The sequence below is a fragment of the Hyla sarda genome, chromosome 9 (assembly GCF_029499605.1).
Source record: "Hyla sarda isolate aHylSar1 chromosome 9, aHylSar1.hap1, whole genome shotgun sequence".
NCBI classification, from domain to species: Eukaryota; Metazoa; Chordata; class Amphibia; order Anura; family Hylidae; genus Hyla; species Hyla sarda.
This window is the reverse complement of record NC_079197.1, coordinates 134,666,219-134,684,909: the sequence shown is the minus strand read 5'-3', so window position 1 is coordinate 134,684,909 and position 18,691 is coordinate 134,666,219. Positions and strand designations below refer to the sequence as shown.

Sequence of the window (18,691 nt, the reverse complement as noted above, 5' to 3'; positions counted from 1 at the left end):
AGGGAGAAAGGTAACAGCATAGCCAGGAGTCCGATATCATGTGCAATATCATATGCAATGTTTTGGCAGATAAACTGCATTTTTCAGGCTTGAAAAATGCAGTTTGTCGAAAAGTTGCACTTTTGAATAGATCAATAAAAGCAGCTTATACATCATATCTGACTCCTGACTACGATATGCCCAATCTCCCTGGATGGATGTGGGGTTTGGCCTCTGATTTATGTGTGTGGCTCAAAGGCTTCTTCAGTGCTGACCCCTTCTTTATATATATATATATATATATATATATATATATATGTTGGTTTTACAATCTGTTTGTTTGTTCCACTTTAGGGAATAATAGCCCTTGTCTTGGACTGCATAGACCGTCTCAATGTATACAGCACAGCCGCTCACTTTGCAGAGTTTGCTGGAGAGGAAGCTGGCGAGGCCTGGAAGGAGATTGTAAACTTACTTTATGAGCTGCTTGGTAAGTACACTAATCTTTTATAGGTGGCCTTCAGCACATGGATGTGGTGAGGGTGTGATGAAGGGCAGATGTTATTACCATAGGGGCAGATAGCATTAACCCCTTGTATTCGTGACGACAGGAGGTGGTTTCCTCTACACCACCAGAGGTATGTCCGCTGGTTCCTGGGCTAGGCGGGGGGCAGATAATCACTCCAATGCAAAGTTAAGGAACAATGGCAGCTTTACTGTGGCAGATAGATGGAATAGTCTTTACAGCTCAGTTAGGCCCAAGGAGATGACCAATGACTTGCAGGTTCGCTGTGACTTTGAGTGGACTTGACTGAATTATGCAGACCCATGCTGACTTTAGCAGATTTGACTGACTTGACTATGACTGACTAGGCTTCATTCCTGTGGTTGCTTATCAGGCTTTGACGTTCACCTCAAGGGGCACTTGGTTGGTGGACACGTGGCTGCGTGGTTAGGCCTTGGGTTTCTTCAGGACACCAGACACTCTCAGGTCTTGACTGTACTGTACTCAGCAAACTCTAGACTGATGTGCTCTATCTAGCTTTTCCCTTGGTTTATAAGGGACCAATTTGGAGGGGTCCTATAGGTCACCACACAAGTCACCTGGTCACTGACACCTTCCCTGGTTACATGTCTTAACAACAGGACTTAAAGGCATATACATCAAAAGCAAATACATTAACCATTTGTATGTACATTAAGATAACTAGAGTCCTAGGGGTGTGGGGCCAGGGGACTAGGACTGGGTCCACCAGAAAAGGACCATAGATTGTACAGAAGGGCCACTTGGACCACATGGAGATGCCTTATAGACATTAGGTGGTAGAGTAGTTCCATGGCCTTTGTTTAATTATATTGTCACCCCTAGGCCTAAGAAAAAATAAAACATATATACACTTAACATTCATAACATTTTGAACCAAATTAGGATGCCTAGATGCCTAGACACCTAACTAGGGATGTGTTTCTACAAATGGTTGTTGAAAGTAGGTCCACATTTTTCACTGTGTCATTGTTTTTTGTCATACAGCTGCACTTATAAGGGGAAACCGCTCCAACTGTGCCTTGTTCTCCAGTAACTTGGACTGGGTGGTCAGCAAACTGGATCGATTGGAAGCTTCATCAGGTAAAAGCCAGAGATCATAATATCTTAATGTACAGTAAGGTTCTCTACCTAAACCCTCCTTGAAGTCATCCAAGGGCATATATATAGAAGGGATGTGGGGCACCAAGTAATTGACCATTGAGAACTGTATCTTAGCATGCACATATTTTATTTTGTAGGGATTTTGGAAGTCTTGTACTGCGTCTTGATAGAGAGCCCTGAAGTTTTAAACATTATTAAGGAAAATCATATCAAGTCAATTATTTCTCTACTGGATAAACATGGACGAAACCACAAGGTAACCATAAATATAAATCAATAACTACATGTCTTAGCAGATTTGGTGTTCTTGCCTTCTTGACCTGTCCCTTCTTCTTACCTTCAGGTTCTGGATGTCCTCTGCTCTCTCTGTGTGTGTAATGGAGTAGCTGTTAGATCCAACCAAAACCTAATCACTGAAAACCTTCTTCCCCGAAGAGACCTCCTTCTTCAGACCAGGATGGTCAACTATGTCACAAGGTACGTTGTTTATACAATAGGTATGATATTCTCTTCTAATGCTCAATTGTCTATCCATTTTAATGCCAAATGTTTATTGCATTGTAGCATGAGACCTAATGTCTTTCTGGGAACATGTGATGGATCCACACAGTTCAAAAAGTGGTATTTTGAAGTCATTGTTGATCATGTGGAGCCTTTCGTGACACCTGAGGCCACTCATCTGCGTGTTGGCTGGGCACTGACTGAGGGCTACAGTCCTTACCCTGGTGCAGGAGAAGGCTGGGGAGCCAATGGAGTGGGTGACGATTTGTACTCGTTCGCATTTGATGGGCTTCACCTTTGGTCAGGTAAACTAAAACAAATGATCATTGTAATCAATGGGCTGTAGTGGTTTTCAGTACAGTGGTCCCTCAAGTTAAAATATTAATTGGTTCCAGGACGACCATTGTATGTTGAGACCATAACTCTATGAAACCTGGTAATTGGTTCTGAAGCCACCAAAATGTCATCCAAAAATAGGAAAAAGTTAGAATTAAAGAAAGATAAGTAGATAACTAATACAGATAAAGCAAGTCCTTACATAAAAAAATTAAGAAAGGTCTGCTGGGAGCTGTAATCACTGTCTATGTAGAGGACAGGAGCTTCTTCAGGGTCCTGTACAGTACACACAGTGTCCTAAAAAAAAGTAACATGGAGTCGTCCTCACCTGGAGCAGCTGACCCTGGCACAGGTAAAACGTAATGCAGAACATGGAATACCTCCCTGTACTATAGGAGGTGCTACCAGACACCAGTCAGTGCATGCACTTCAGTAATACAGGTGTTTTACCAGTAAATGCCCATTCTGATTGGTCAGATCTTCCAGCTATTGACATGTTTCACAGATCTGGACTGTCCGTAGCATTGTATGTTGAGTCTGGTTTCAAGTTACAATGGTCCAAAAAAGACCATTGTATGTTGAGGCCATTGTAAGTTGAGGGATCACTGTATTTATATGAGGACTGGTAAACATTTAGGATGCCAGATGTATATGGGTTACCATTGTTAATCTTAGTTGTTAATTATGTCCTTTATATTTATTGTATAGGTCGGGTTTGCCGCTCTGTGGCCTCACACAACCAGCATTTACTGACATTCGATGATGTGGTTAGTTGTTGTCTGGACTTGACCGTTCCCAGTATTTCATTTCGTTTCAATGGGCATCCAGTTCAGGGAATGTTTGAGAACTTCAATTTGGATGGACTCTTCTTCCCAGTTGTTAGCTTCTCTGCTGGAGTCAAGTAAGTGTCATGGCTAGTTAGATATATCACATGTCAATTAGTGAACAAAATCTCATCCATGTTTGTCCTGTGCAGAGTACGTTTTCTTCTCGGTGGTCGACATGGTGATTTTAAGTTCCATCCACCACCTGGCTATGCTCCAGTCTATGAAGCACTCCTGCCTCGGGATCGTATGCGTGTGGAGCCCATCAAAGAATACAAAAATGACTATCAAGAAATTCGTAATCTCCTTGGGCCCACCAAATCCCTCTCCCATACTTCCTTTGTTCCTTGTCCTGTGGACACAATACAGGTAGGAACAAGTAAAGAAAAAGCCAACATAAATATATTTTAATCTGGAGTGGTATGTTTGAACTTTAGAGGCCTTCATGCCATATTTGTTGCTTCTGTCTTGCCAGATTCTCTTTCATATTCTATATACCACCCAAATCATATGCCCCACCAGCCCACCCAGTTATGCTTATGATTAGAGTTGAGTGAATCTACAGTAGAATTTATTTAGTCTTGTAAAAATCACATTAGATTTTACTGGAGAATCGGAAACCAGAACCCCTTTTACAAGACAAAATCATCGACAGCGATTCATTAGATTTGGGTTGGCCAAATCTTCTTGTAGATTCCATCATCTTCACTTATGATTATTGTATCCTATTAACATGGTATCTGGATTTGGCTCTTTACATATCATGTCAATTTAATTTATGTACCTCTTCTGTAGATTGTCCTTCCCCCTCACCTGGAACGAATCCGAGAAAAGTTGGCAGAAAACATCCATGAGCTTTGGGCTCTCACAAGAATTGAGCAGGGATGGACCTATGGACCAGTAAGTGTCCCCTCATACACTGCTGATGCTATTGCATACTGGCTTTATCTGATTAGTTTGTACAGTGGTACTACTACCTACCACTACTACCTTCATTTTCAAGAATATTTATAGCATGCCTATTGTGGAGGTATAAAAGTGTGTTTTTGTATTTATGTCATTTTTACTGCATTTTTATTATTCTTTTAGATCCGGGATGACAACAAGAGATTACACCCATGTCTCCTCGACTTCCATAGTCTGCCAGAACCAGAGAGAAACTACAACTTGCTAATGTCTGGAGAGACTTTGAAGTAGGCATTCTCCTTACTTTCCTTAATTTCATGCCTTCAATTTCTTAGATTATGTTATCCATTGAAATAATTTTACGGACATGCCAGTATGTGAGAACAAAAACTATGGTACACATATATCTCTATATACATGTATATGGAGATATATGTAATGGGTTGGAGAACAAAGGGAGTTGTTAAAATCATATTTTATTGGACAACCAGACTTTGTGACTTTGTCTGCTCGTGTACTAAAACTCACTTACATGTAGAAGCTTATGATGCTAATACTAATAAATATTATAGAATGCAATACTAATATTATGATCTTAACAGCTTTGGAAGTCCACTGGTTTAAAATGGATAGGCATGGCTAGGGGTTCGCTATGCCATGTGGCTGCCACGCCTATCCCCTGTATGTTAGTGCTGGGACTGTGTGTGATTGACACACATCACAGTGCCTGTGTCTCCTCTCCATTACGTGCGCATTGACCAACATGATTTCACACAGTAAGTGCGTGCTCCCCCCGGACAGTGCTCGCTCCCGTTGTCTGACACCTCCGTGCACCTGTGCAATGCTAGAGGCAGAGAGCTCTATGTGCCTCCATATAGGCTGCAAAGCCATGTGCTTGGGAACTTAGTCTGTATGTTATATTGTTTCCAGTAGTTTTTATTAAAGGAGTACTCCCCTGGAAAACATATTTTTTTACTCAACTGGTGCAAGAAAGTTAAACAGATTTGTAAATTACGTCTATTAAAAAATCTTAATCCTTCCAGTACTTATCAGCTGCTGTATGCTCCACAGGAAGTTATTTTCTTTTTGAATTTCCTTTCAGTCTGACCACAGTGCTCTCTGCTGACACCTTTGTCCATTTTAGGAACTTTCAGGAGCAGGATAGGTTTGCTATGGGGATTTTCTCCTGCTCTGGATAGTCCCTGACAGAGGTGTCAGCAGAGAGGACTGTGGTCAGACAGAAAAGAAATTCAAAAAGAACAGAACTTCCTCTGTAGTATAAAGCAGCTGATAAGTACTGGAAGGGTTAAGATTTTTTAATAGAAGTAATTTACAAATCTGTTTAACTTTCTGGCACCAGTTGATTTAAAAAAAAAAAAAAAAGTGGAGTACCCCTTTTTCAAACATTTTAAATAAAAAATTAAAAAAACAGCATCCTAAAGTGCAATAAAAAGTACAACAGAATAAAAGCATGAATAATTGCTCACACCTTATAAGATAACAAAGTACACTGAAGTACAAATATTGTGGACACACAGGTCCCAGTTGACGATCAAAACAAAAGACCCATATGTCTCGGAAAAGAGCATATTGTGGAGATGATAGTAATTATAAATCAAAGAAAACTGAACTATATAACATAATAACATGATAACCAGGCAAGATTAGTGTAGCAAAATAAGAATCAACAATAGGCAACTAGCACAGTGCCTTAGTAGTCAAAAGAGTCTACTGGTAAGGAACTGGCTCATTTAAAGGGGTACTCAACCCCTAGACATCTTATCTCCTATCCAAAGGAATAGGGGATAAGATGTCTGATCGCGGGGTTCCCGCCGCTGGGGACATCCCGCCGCTGGGGACATCCCGCAATATAGCATGCGGCACCCACCTGTTTCTGCTCCGGAAGTGCTGGCGGGTCTGGGTCCCGTCCACGGGAACGGAAGATCGTGACGTCATGACTACACCCTGTGTGACATCACGCCCCGCCCCGTCAATGCAAGTTTATGGGAGGGGGCGTGTCAGCCATCACGCCCCCTCCCATAGACTTGCTTTGAGGGGGCGGGGTGTGACATAACACGGGGCGGAGTCGTGACATCACGATCTTCCGTTCCCTTGGTCGGGACCCAGACCCTCCAGTACTTCCGGAGCAGAAACAGGTGGGGTCCCCAGCGGCGGGACCACCCCCGCGATCAGACATCTTATCCCCTATCCAAAGGATAGGGGATAAGATGTCTAGGGGTGGAGTACCCCTTTAAGGTGTACAACCCTAAGGATACGGACTGAGATAGATTGGAAGTAGGTATGAAACAAAGAAAAATCTAAAATACATTATACATGTCATATTATAAGTGTAAAGTTGGTGCAGCTAGTATAGGGATCTAAAGTTGACCAACCAGACATAGTTATGAAATAGACAAACAGAGATATAAAATAAATAGATAGCAGAGTAAAGGGGGTAAGGGAGTTATGCTAAATCTGGAGGGACTCCTGGTGCCAGGTAGAAGCTAAGGAGGAGTATGTTCCATTACCCATAGATGTTACTCTTTCAAACAGAAAAGACCTATTAATGGCGGCTATCAATTACTGCAGAGGGGGAATAGATGATGTCTTCCAATATCTTGTTAACACTGTTTTAGCTATAGCACAAAAATTCCATATAAAGGATCTACTCTTCGGTGGGAACTTCAAAATACCTGAAAAGGAGGACTAATTGGGGGGACCATGTAAAGGGGAAGGGTAAAAGTTCTCTTATAAGAGTTGAACATTCAGACCAATGAACGCTTGCTTGAGGACAGGTCCACACTATATGATATAGTAAACCCCTATCACCATATAACCTCAGCTATATATATATATATATAAAACTCAATGTGTGTGTGTATGTGTGTGTGTGTGTGTGTATGTATATATGTATGTATGTATGTATATATGTGTGTATGTTCCAGCATCACGTCCAAACAGCTGAAGATATTAATATGAAACTTGGCACACATATTACTTATATGTCAACAACAAACATAGGATAGGTAATTAACCCTTACTCACCCCCATTTGCCAGGGGCAGGGTTTTGTTTAAAGTCCCATACGAGTTTATGGGAAATATATGTTACTGCATAACTTCCGGGATAGGAGGACGGGATAGGAGGACGGGAAATGAGGTCGGGAAAGGAGGTCGGGATAGGAGGTCGAGATATGAGGACAGGATAGGAGGTCGAGATAGGAGGACGAGATGGGAGGTCGAGATGGGAGGTCGGGATAGGAGGTCGAGATAGGAGGTCGAGATAGGAGGACAGGATAGGCGGTTGGGATAGGAGGTCGGGATAGGAGGTCGAGATAGGAGGTCGAGATATGAGGACGGGAAAGGAGGTTGGGAAAGGAGGTCGGTATAGGAGGTCAAGATATGAGGACAGAATAGGAGGTCGAGATAGGAGTTTGGGATAGGAGGTCGGGATAGGAGGTCGGGATAGGAGGTCGAGATAGGAGGTCGGGATAGGAGGACGGGATAGGAGGACGGGATTGGAGGTCGAGATAGGAGGTCGAGATAGGAGGACGGGATAGGAGGTCGGGATAGGAGGTTGAGATAGGAGGTCGAGATAGGAGGTCGAGATAGGAGGACAGGATAGGCGGTCGGGATAGGAGGTCGAGATAGGAGGTCGGGATTGGAGGTCGGGATTGGAGGTCAAGATAGGAGGTCGAGATAGGAGGTCGGGATATAAGGTTGGGATAGGCGGTCGGTATAGGAGGTCGGGATAGGAGGTCGAGATTGCAGGTCGAGATAGGAGGTCGAGATAGGAGGACTGGATAGGAGGTTGGGATAGGAGGTCAAGACAGGAGGTCAAGATGGGAGGTCGGGATTGGAGGTCGGGATTGGAGGTCGGGATTGGAGGTCGAGATAGGAGGTCGGGATAGGAGGTTGGGATAGGAGGACGGGATTGGAGGTCGAGATAGGAGGTTGAGATAGGAGGTTGAGATAGGAGGTCGGGATTGGAGGTCGGGATTGGAGGTCGAGATAGGAGGTCGGGATAGGAGGTTGGGATAGGCGGTCGGTATAGGAGGTTGGGATAGGAGGTCGAGATTGCAGGTCGAGATAGGAGGTCGAGATAGGAGGACTGGATAGGAGGTTGGGATTGGAGGTCAAGACACGAGGTCGAGATATGAGGTCGGGATTGGAGGTCGAGATAGGAGGTCGGGATAGGAGGTTGGGATAGGCGGTCGGTATAGGAGGTCGGGATAGGAGGTCGAGATTGCAGGTCGAGATAGGAGGTCGAGATAGGAGGACTGGATAGGAGGTTGGGATTGGAGGTCAAGACACGAGGTCGAGATATGAGGTCGGGATTGGAGGTCGGGATTGGAGGTCAAGATAGGAGGTCGAGATAGGAGGTCGGGATAGGAGGTTGGGATAGGCGGTCGGTATAGGAGGTCGAGATTGCAGGTCGAGATAGGAGGTCAAGATAGGAGGACTGGATAGGAGGTTGGGATAGGAGGTCAAGACAGGAGGTCAGGATAGGAGGTCGGGATAGGAGGTCGGAATAGGAGGTCGGGATAGGAGGTCGGGATTGGAGGTCGGGATTGGAGGTCGGGATTGGAGGTCGGGATTGGATGTCGAGATAGGAGGTCGGGATAGGTGGACGGGATAGGAGGTCAGGATAGGAGGATGGGATATGGTGTTGGGATATGAGGACGGGATATGAGGTCGGGATAGGAGTTCGGGATAGAAGGACGGGATATGATGACGAAATATGATGACGGGATATGAGGTTGAGATATGAGGACGGGATATGGGGTTGGGATATGACAACAATATATGAGGACGGGATATGAAGTCAAAAGCTTCCTCCTTTGTTTATTTTCCTCCCCAACAAGGTTTAGGAAGGAAAGACCGGGCAACGCTGGTTACTCAGCTAGCATATTCCAGCCACAGTACAAAAAATCAGATGTCCAGGATAAAGTAAAAGGCTTCCAAGTTTATTCACACCAAAAAAGTGATAGCGGTGCCGCTATCACTTTTTTGGTGTGAATTAACTTGGAAGCCTTTTAATTTATCCTGGATCTCTGATTTTTTGTGCTGTGGTTGGAATTGCATATTCATGGACTGCTAAGTTGCCGGTTGGTTGATCACGTGCAAATACGGAGGAAGTCCTTTACTGGCTCTTATGCTTGGAACTACTATATATATATATATATATATATATATATATATATATATACCAGTCTATAAGAGGAAAAATACCACTGTAGGATTGTTTTTAAAGTCATTTAAGGACCTTATGAGTAGGAGAAAGAGCTGGCTTCCAACACCACGTATGTTATATTTCTTATCATATTTTTCTGCTGACCAATGAAACCTTCCCAAGAGACATTCCCTTATTCAGACCAGATTTTGTCTGACCACTTTTTGGCCCACCAAACAATATGCATAGTGGGCTTTTTTTTTTTTTAATTTTGGAAGAAAGAGAGATTTCACTGAACTCTAAGTTGCACACTGTTTACCAATACAGGACTCTCCTAGCACTTGGCTGCCATGTAGGCATGGCTGATGAAAAGGCAGAAGAAAACCTGAAGAAGATAAAACTTCCCAAAACGTAAGTTTCTGGAAAGTCATCACAGGAAGGTTCAGCATCATGTCCTGACATAATCAAACAAACCCAAAAACAGCATAAAATTAATTTTGCAATGTTTTTACTCATATAGCTACATGATGTCTAATGGATATAAGCCTGCTCCCCTCGATCTGTCCCACGTCAAGCTAACGCCAGCACAAAACACATTGGTGGACAAACTAGCAGAAAATGGTCACAATGTCTGGGCGAGAGACAGAGTGCAACAAGGCTGGACATACAGCATAATACAAGTATGTAGACCCCCAAGTTACTTCTCACGTGTTATTTTTTATCTTCTCACTATCCTTACTTTGTTATTATTTGAATCATACCCTACATTCATTTTAAGTTGCATATCTTCTTAATGGGTTAAGTATAACATTAGTAAAGGTCCCCATACACTTTAGCCAACAGTTGGCTGACCGCACCAATTTTGACGGGACCGGACGACTCTATAATGTGTATGGGGCCTCCTAACCCTGACAGATGATGTCGGAAGAGAAAATGGTTGGGCATGTTGGATTTCAATTGCTCGATCCTTTTGTTTTCCGGGAGATAAGCCACTCTCAGAGCTGTCTTGCAGCAGCTTACTTCTATTTTTCCCATTCACAACACTTGAACATTAGCTGAGCCGAATATTCATGTGTATGGGGGTGAACCACAGAGATAGCTGTCAGCTGAACGAATGTTCAGCTGACAGCTGTTAAGGTTTATAAGAAACATAACTTAAAGGGGTACCCCTAGACATCTTATCCTCTAGCCAAAGGATAGGGGATAAGATGTCTGATTGCGGGGGTCCCACCGCTGCGGTCCCTCGTGATCTCCCTGCTGCACCCGGCGTTCGTTTAGAGCATTGGTTGCAGTGCCAGAGGCTCGTGACGTCATGGCCATGCCCCCCCCCCCCCCCCCCCCGCAATCAGACATCTTATCCTCTATCCTTTGGATAGGGGATAAGATATCTAGGAACAGAGTACCCCTTTAACACCCATCATGGTTGGATACTGTTCAAAGTTACAATAAAAGTGTATAGGAAATGTAGAGAACTAAGATTCACTGTTTGCATCCAAAACTGAATTTAGATGTACACAGCTGCATTCACCATTCTGCAGGCTTCAGAGCTGAAGTCTCTTACCATATGTTTCATTGTCTGCACAAGGATTGTTCTGGTGAATTGCATTATGGGAAGTAGTCATCTTTATAATAGTAATCTCATGAAGTAGCCCTGATAAATTAAATTGCACAGTACACATTAGAAAAAAGTCAGCCAAACCCAATAATTTCAATGGGACTGAATGATCTAATGTTTATGGGAACCTCTTAATTTCTCAGATAATGTTGGGTGAAAAAACGGCATTTTCAATTTTAATGCTCAATCCTTTAGCAAGTTGTCCTTACTCTTCTCTCCCAAATGAGAACATATACACAATCAGCCAAGTGGCATGCATATAGGAGTAGAGTTGGGTAGAGAAAGCTGTCGGCCAAGCAAGCTATATAACGTATTTGGCCACCTTTATTGTGGATGTTTATAAACAAACGTTTATTACCTTGCAGGACATCAAGAACAAGAGGAACCCTCGCCTTGTGCCATACAGTCTGCTAGATGAGAAGACCAAGAAAACCAACAGAGACAGTCTGTGTGAAGCTGTACGCACTCTTATGGGATATGGATACAATATAGAACCCCCTGACCAGGAGAGCAGTAAGTTCTAAAAGTTGTAAAGCATTCTTAAAATTTGGCTTAAATGGGCACTCTCATTAAAACAAATTTTTGCTATTGCACTCCTTATGGTATATAAAAAATCTTTCTAATGTAGTTTGTTTAAAATAAATTAAGTTTTCTATATTTTATTTGTGTTTAAACAAGCTGCCACTAGGTGTCTCCCTACCTGTCCAGAGCACATTTTCCCCCATCTTTTGCACAGACTTTGGATTCCTGCTGGCCTGGCAGAAGTCCAAAATCAGGAAATGCTGAAGGGTGTGTGTGCAGCCTTAGCCAATCATAGCTCATCTCACACACTGACCTGCTATGGGCTGTGAGGGAGTGAGGGATGAAGTTCTCCCCTGTATGGCTTCAGATGATGTCATTCCTGCTGGGTAACGCCCCTTCCCAGTCCGTGAATCTGACTAAGACTGAGCAGAAAATACATAGAAATATCAGGTAGAAAACTAAAAATAATAACAATAAAGGTGGGGGTGGTTTATCATGATGGGGGCAGTGAACTGGGAGGATTATAAAATTTAACAAGATCATGTGATGTACTCTTTAAATGATTTCAGCTATTACGTTGAAATGTTACAATTCCTTTAAAGGGGTACTCCGCCCCTAGACATCTTATCCCCTATCCAAAGGATAGGGGATAAGATGTCAGATTGCCACGGTGCTGCTGCTAGGGAGCCCCGGGATCCCCGCTGCGGCACTGCGCTATCATTACAGCACAGAGTGAGTTCGCTCTGTGTGTAATGACAGGCGATACAGGGGACGGAGCCGCGTGACGTCATGGTTCCGCCCCTCGTGATGTCACGTCCCGCCCCTTTCAATACAAGTCTATGGGAGGGGGCGCGGCGGTCATCACGCCCCCTGCCATAGACTTGCATTAAGGGGACGGGCCGTGATGACCGCCGCGCCCCCTCCCATAGACTTGTATTGAAAGGGGCGGGACGTGACGTCACGAGGGGCGGAGCCGTGACGTAACGATGCTCCGGCCCCTGTATTGTGCATCATTACGTGCAGAGCGATCTCGCTCTGTGCTGTAATGATAGCGCGGTGCCACAGCGGGGATCCCAGGGCTCCCCAGCAGCGGCACCGAGGCGATCTGACATCTTATCCCCTATCCTTTGGATAGGGGATGAGCTGTCTAGGGGCAGAGTACCACTTTAATCCAGAGCAAAAAAGCTACCAAATTTTGAAATATATCATACAATTGGACTGACAATGACAATGAGAAGCATGAAATGGATGAGTGTTTATTAGTGATGAGCGGCATTGCCCATGTTCGAATTTGCGATATTTTGCGAATATATAGACGAATATTCGTCCTATATTCGTGAATTTTGCGTATTCGTTATATTTGCGTATTCGGGGGATAAAACAGTGAGGGGGTGGGCACCTTTACTATTGGTTGCTAGGGATGTTGTTGATAACCTCTGACAAGTGTATTTGCATCATTCTAATTGGCCCACAAGTGAAAAGAAGGAATATGCAAATATTCACATATGCGAATAAGCGCATATGCAGAAAAAAAAGCGAATATTTGCAATTTCGAATATATAACAAATATATTCGCAATATTCCCGAATTAGCGAATTTGCGATATTCGCAATAAAAATTTGAAATGTGAATATTCGCGCCCAACACTAGTGTTTATACAATATGCGGGCACACCAGTGAGATGTACTATTTGTGATGGACAGACAGCTCTGTGTTTGGTATTTTTCATAGAGAAAGAATGATGTATGAGGATCACATAACATATTTATTAAATCTGGCTCTTCTATAACGTGTTATTTTTTTCTCTCCCCAGCTGCTGCAGGAGTAACAAAGCCTCGGACTGAAAGAATGCGCATCTTCCGTGCTGAGAAGTCATATGCCGTGAAATCTGGAAAATGGTATTTTGAATTTGAGGCCGTAACAACAGGAGAAATGAGAGTTGGATGGGCTCGACCTGAAGTGCGACCAGATGTGGAACTTGGTGCCGATGACCTAGCTTATGTGTTTAATGGATGCAGGGTGAGTATTGAGCAGTGTATATGGGAATATCAAGCACTTAACTTACTGTCCAACTAGCCAACTGGCCTTTAGATCAGAGAATCCTCCAGTGGTCCCAGGCTCTGCCAAAAATGGTCTCCAATGGTCTAGAAGAAGAATGACCAATTTTAGCTCACTTTTGGTGCAAATCACTTGTTACTAGGGTCTATTTCTTGCTTATCGATTCACAAAAAAACCTATTAGATCTGATGGATGATATGTGCGTGCAATGATAGCTACAATGATGAAGTTGAAGGATGCCTGCACATATTCTGTATGTATGAAGCTAAATGTAAAAGTTTAGGGTGGAACAAGAAACCCCAGTCTAAAACTATGGTTTAGGTCAATGATAGTCTTATGCTTTGTTATACTTTTAAACATGCATAATATACTAATGGTGTTTGATTTTTGATGTCTTCATTATGCTTATGTTTATCCTTATCTGCCGCCCCACAGGGTCAGCGCTGGCACATCGGTAGTGAACCATTTGGGCGTAACTGGCTTCCAGGAGATGTTGTTGGGTGTATGATTGACCTGATTGATATGAACATCATGTTTACATTGAATGGAGAGATGTTGATAAGTGATTCTGGCTCTGAGCTCGCCTTTAAGGATGTAGAAATTGGAGATGGTAAGTGTGACATCAGTCTTGTGTAGTTTAATGAGTCAACAAAAGGAAGCAATAACCTTTCCTTGCACATAATATTGTCAGTGATATGATTCTTGATCTCCCATCCTTAGGGTTCATCCCTGTTTGCAGTCTGGGAATGTCCCAAGTAGGTAGACTTAATTTAGGGCAAGATGTCAGCAGTCTTCGCTTCTTTACCATCTGTGGTCTGCAGGAAGGGTTTGAACCATTTGCCATCAACATGAAGAGAGAAATCACTACTTGGTTTAGTAAGAGTCTTCCTCAATTTGTGCCGGTGCCGCCAGATCATGGTCATGTTGAGGTGAGAGATCATGACTGGATTAGCTTTTGAGAAACTACAAAGTTATGAACACAATATAAAACCAAATATATATTTTTCAGGTTGGAAGAATTGATGGAACAGTGGACAACCCACCTTGTCTCAAAGTAACCCACAAGACTTTTGGGTCTCAGAACAGCAACACTGACATGCTTTTCTTTAGACTCAGCATGCCGGTAGAATTCTATGACACATTTAAATGTACCCCAGGAGCTACTCCTCTTACTCGTACCTTTACCATACCTGAAGAAGAGGTCCAAGATGTTGATAAGGATTCTGAATTTGAGCAGCTGAAGAAATCTGCCAGCCGCAAAGAAGCAGATGCTACCAACGAGAAGGAAACCCCTAAAGAACCACTGAAGGAGGTGGCAAAGCCAGAGAATGAGAAGGATGTTACTACAGAAAAGACCAAAGCAAAGAGAGGGTAAGCCAAAATATTCCAAATCATTGTCCTATACAGATTGATCATCATGAGTATTCCAGTATTCTCTGACTTTATTATAATTTATTTTCCAGCTTCCTCTTTAAAGCCAAGAAGCCAGCATTTATCTCTCCACCTCCGATTGTACCAGCCATACCTCGCTTGCAGAGGGATGTTATGGCTGACGATAGAGATGACATTGAGATCATAATGAACACTACTACGGTATGCTAGCCAAGATATTTCTTATACTTAAAGGAAATCTGTCATCAGAATCACCCGCACTAAACCTGTTACACAGGCTAGAATAAAACGCTTCTTACCTCATTAAAAACTGTGCAGTGGTTCGCCAGATATCTTCATTTTTAGTTATATGGTATTCCCAGGCTTGGGACTCAGGGGGAGGTCCGTAGCATCAGCACGGACTCGCTTACGTCATTTTCGCCAGGCGGAGCGGCATCCCGGCTCATGAATATTCATGGCTGCCTCATCGAAGTCTTCCTCCTGGTGTAGGTCACGTGGGTAGCGCCGCGCATGCGCCACGCGCCGTACACCCGGAAGCGGCGTTCTCCTGCATAGATAGATATGCGCGGCGCTACCCACGTGACCTACACCAGGAGGAAGACTGTGATGAGGCAGCCATGAATATTCAAGAGCCGGGCAGCCGCTCCGCCCGGCGAAAATGACGTAAGCGAGTCCGTGCTGATGCTGCGGACCTCCCACTAAGTCCCAAGCCTGGGAATACCACATAACTAAAAATGAAGATATCTGGCAAACCGCTGCTCAGTTTTTAATGAGGTAAGAAGCGTTTTAATCAGGATCACCAGCACTACAAGCCTGTGTAACAGGTTTAGTGCGGGGGATTCTGATGACAGATTTCCTTTAATGGTATTGCACCCTGGGGAAAAAAAATCAGTTTTACTGCCCCAGCCCTGTTTCAAAATACTTTGGGCAAAGCAAAATAAATTGTTGGTATCTGTCCTAGCATACAGTACCCTGGGCATATGCTCCAACAGCCCATTACCTTAGCCATACCACAGGCATTAGATACATTATTTATACTTCATATATCCATTATAGAATAACTTGTTATAACTTGTTTTATTCTATTATTATCATTTCTTAACATTCCTTTAGTATTATTACTCTGTAAGAATCTTTGCTGGACAAGAACCCACTGGAGTTTGGGTAGGTTGGGTAACTCCTGACTACCATCTGTATGATATGAACTTTGACCTGAACAAAGTCCGTATAGCTACTATCACAATGGGAGATGACAAAGGGAACATATTTAACAGGTAAGTTAAAATAGGTGATGGAACATAAGCATGACATGAAAACTGAAAAAGGAAACAGGTTTTGTTTTTTTCAACCAAAACCATATGTGCCATGGAATAAGCCCATGCGACTGATATGAAACCTCTGGTGAGAGTGCCCAGTCTAGATTTCCCTCAATGGTTTTATTCAAATCTTTACTTGAGGATACAGACTTAAAGCCCCAGAGCAGCTAGTAGATAATTTGGATCTATGCAAGGTTGTGATGGGAAGGATTTAAAAGGTCACAACACAGAATATATAGTATTATCATGAGGACAAATAAACATGCATTAGACCGTGATTTTGTGCACTCATATTGTTCAAACTTTGCTGCGACTTTTAGTACTATAATGGTTGCTCTGATTTGCAAGGTTGTGGGTCATATTGAGGCAAAATAAAGCTATGATCATACATAAAGTACACTAAAGAGTCTTTTAAATCTTCTGGTAGTTTAATTATTATTATTTTTTTTTAATTTAGACTCTTCCACTTACTAGTCTTGTATATTTGGTAGGGAACCTAACCATATAAACATCCTTACCTTCTCAGCATCAAGCGCAGCAATTGTTACATGGTTTGGGGTGGAGAATTCAGCAACAATACCCAGCAAGCTCGTGTCCGAAAAGAGGATCTTGTGATTGGTTGCTTGATTGACTTAGCAACTGGGCTTATGACCTTCACAGCCAACGGGAAAGAAGTTAATACTTTCTTCCAGGTAGATGTATACGTTGATCTTGCTTTGTTTTGGTATAAACGGTGCATTATACCAGTATGGATTCCTCAGTCCAAACATCTGCTTCAACTGAGTGTTTTGTCTCCTCCACTAATGTTCTGCTTTCTCTTCCTTCTCAGGTTGAGCCCAACACAAAGCTTTTCCCGGCTGTCTTTGTTCAACCACTCAGCCAGAATTTGTTCCAGTTTGAACTTGGAAAATTAAAGGTATAGAAAAATGAAATTTTCTTGGTGGACATGAAGCATTTTCAACCTTGTGTTTGAGAATTTGTACATGTTGGTTATGTCATATTTATGCTAAACTACTTCCACCCACAGAATATCATGCCTATATCTGCAGCCATGTTCCGTAGTGAAAATAAGAATCCAGTGCCCCAGTGCCCACCCCGCCTGGATGTTCAGATGCTAACACCTGTGGTATGGAGTCGGATGCCCAATGAATTTTTGACTGTAGAATCAGGGAAGATCAGTGATAGGCATGGCTGGATGGTGGAGTGTCCGGAATCACTTATGATGATGGCTCTCCATATTCCAGAAGAAAACAGGTAAAATCCTCATAATCCTCAGTCCTAATATTTCTACAGATAAGTTAATTTTCTTAATGGAAATAATGTTTTGCCAGCCAATCCAATATTGTTCCACAACTCACAAAATTCCCCAAAATGTTTTTTTAGCAGTGATGGTAAATTTTACTTTGATTTCAGATGTATCGATATCCTTGAGTTGTCTGAACGCTTGGACTTGCTGAAGTTTCACTACCATACTCTGAAACTCTACTGTTCAGTCTGCGCCCTTGGAAATAACCGAGTGGCCCATGCCCTCACAAGCCATGTCAATGAATCTCAGCTGCTTTACACAATTGAGAGTAACCACTTGTCAGGTCTTCTTCGGAGTGGCTTCTATGACCTCCTTATAAGTATCCATCTAGAGTCTGCAAAGAGAGCACGTCTGACAATGAACAGTGAGTTTATTGTGCCAATGACAGACCAGACAAAGAGTATCAAGCTTTTCCCTCATGAGAACAAGAAGCATGGATTACCAGGTGTGGGAATGAGTACTTGCCTAAGGCCAGAACTCCATTTTTCACATACTTGCTTTGTCAGCACCAGTACTGAACTTTACCAAAACAGCCCTTACATACCACTGCATATCCTGAAAACCAAGGCTATTAACATGTTGACTGAATCAGTACAGGATGGTGGACAACACACCAGAGATCCTGTTGGCGGAAGCGTCGAATTCCAGTTTGTACCAGTCCTGAAGCTGATCTCCACTCTCCTCATCATGGGTGTCTTTGAGGATGATGATGTTCGGCACATCTTAAAGATGATAGAGCCCAATGTATTTTCAGAAGAAGAGGAGAAGACGGAGGAAGGTGAAGAGGAGGGTGCAGAAGAAGAGGCTACAGAAGAAAAAAGTGCAGAGGAGGAGGAAGGAGAAGAAGAAGGACAAGAGAAAAAAGAAGGTGAAGAAAAATCCGTTGAGGCTGGGGAGCAGGAGGAAAAAGAAGAAGAGAGTTTAGAAGAAGGCTTACTGCAAATGAAGCTTCCAGAGTCTGTAAAGTTGCAGGTAGGTGTTTGGAACATCTGTTTAGGTTTGGAGATTATGGAGGGCAGTAAATACATTTTGTCTGGTAATTATAGTGAAACCTCTTTGAGAAAACCACCCACAGTTGCATGGAAAAGTGGCCTTCTATGGGGGTGGTCTTCTTAAA

At 43.0% G+C, this 18,691-nt stretch overlaps 1 protein-coding gene across 13 annotated transcripts in view; it reads left to right on the top strand.

The window, feature by feature from the left end:
- The window catches only part of RYR1 (ryanodine receptor 1), a 169,619-nt gene that overhangs the window by 59,333 nt on the left and 91,595 nt on the right, over window positions 1-18,691 (top strand). For all 13 annotated transcript variants that reach the window (XM_056540397.1, XM_056540398.1, XM_056540396.1 and 10 more), the window contains 22 exons: window positions 334-469; window positions 1,511-1,606; window positions 1,765-1,883; window positions 1,971-2,104; window positions 2,192-2,433; window positions 3,173-3,365; window positions 3,441-3,657; window positions 4,084-4,188; window positions 4,378-4,481; window positions 9,693-9,776; window positions 9,886-10,045; window positions 11,346-11,493; window positions 13,316-13,521; window positions 13,996-14,170; window positions 14,281-14,489; window positions 14,570-14,931; window positions 15,024-15,153; window positions 16,066-16,226; window positions 16,795-16,960; window positions 17,098-17,184; window positions 17,296-17,522; window positions 17,682-18,546. In XM_056540397.1, the coding sequence (XP_056396372.1) occupies window positions 334-469; window positions 1,511-1,606; window positions 1,765-1,883; window positions 1,971-2,104; window positions 2,192-2,433; window positions 3,173-3,365; window positions 3,441-3,657; window positions 4,084-4,188; window positions 4,378-4,481; window positions 9,693-9,776; window positions 9,886-10,045; window positions 11,346-11,493; window positions 13,316-13,521; window positions 13,996-14,170; window positions 14,281-14,489; window positions 14,570-14,931; window positions 15,024-15,153; window positions 16,066-16,226; window positions 16,795-16,960; window positions 17,098-17,184; window positions 17,296-17,522; window positions 17,682-18,546 (4,326 nt within the window). The remainder of the gene's footprint in view (window positions 1-333; window positions 470-1,510; window positions 1,607-1,764; window positions 1,884-1,970; window positions 2,105-2,191; window positions 2,434-3,172; window positions 3,366-3,440; window positions 3,658-4,083; window positions 4,189-4,377; window positions 4,482-9,692; window positions 9,777-9,885; window positions 10,046-11,345; window positions 11,494-13,315; window positions 13,522-13,995; window positions 14,171-14,280; window positions 14,490-14,569; window positions 14,932-15,023; window positions 15,154-16,065; window positions 16,227-16,794; window positions 16,961-17,097; window positions 17,185-17,295; window positions 17,523-17,681; window positions 18,547-18,691) is intronic.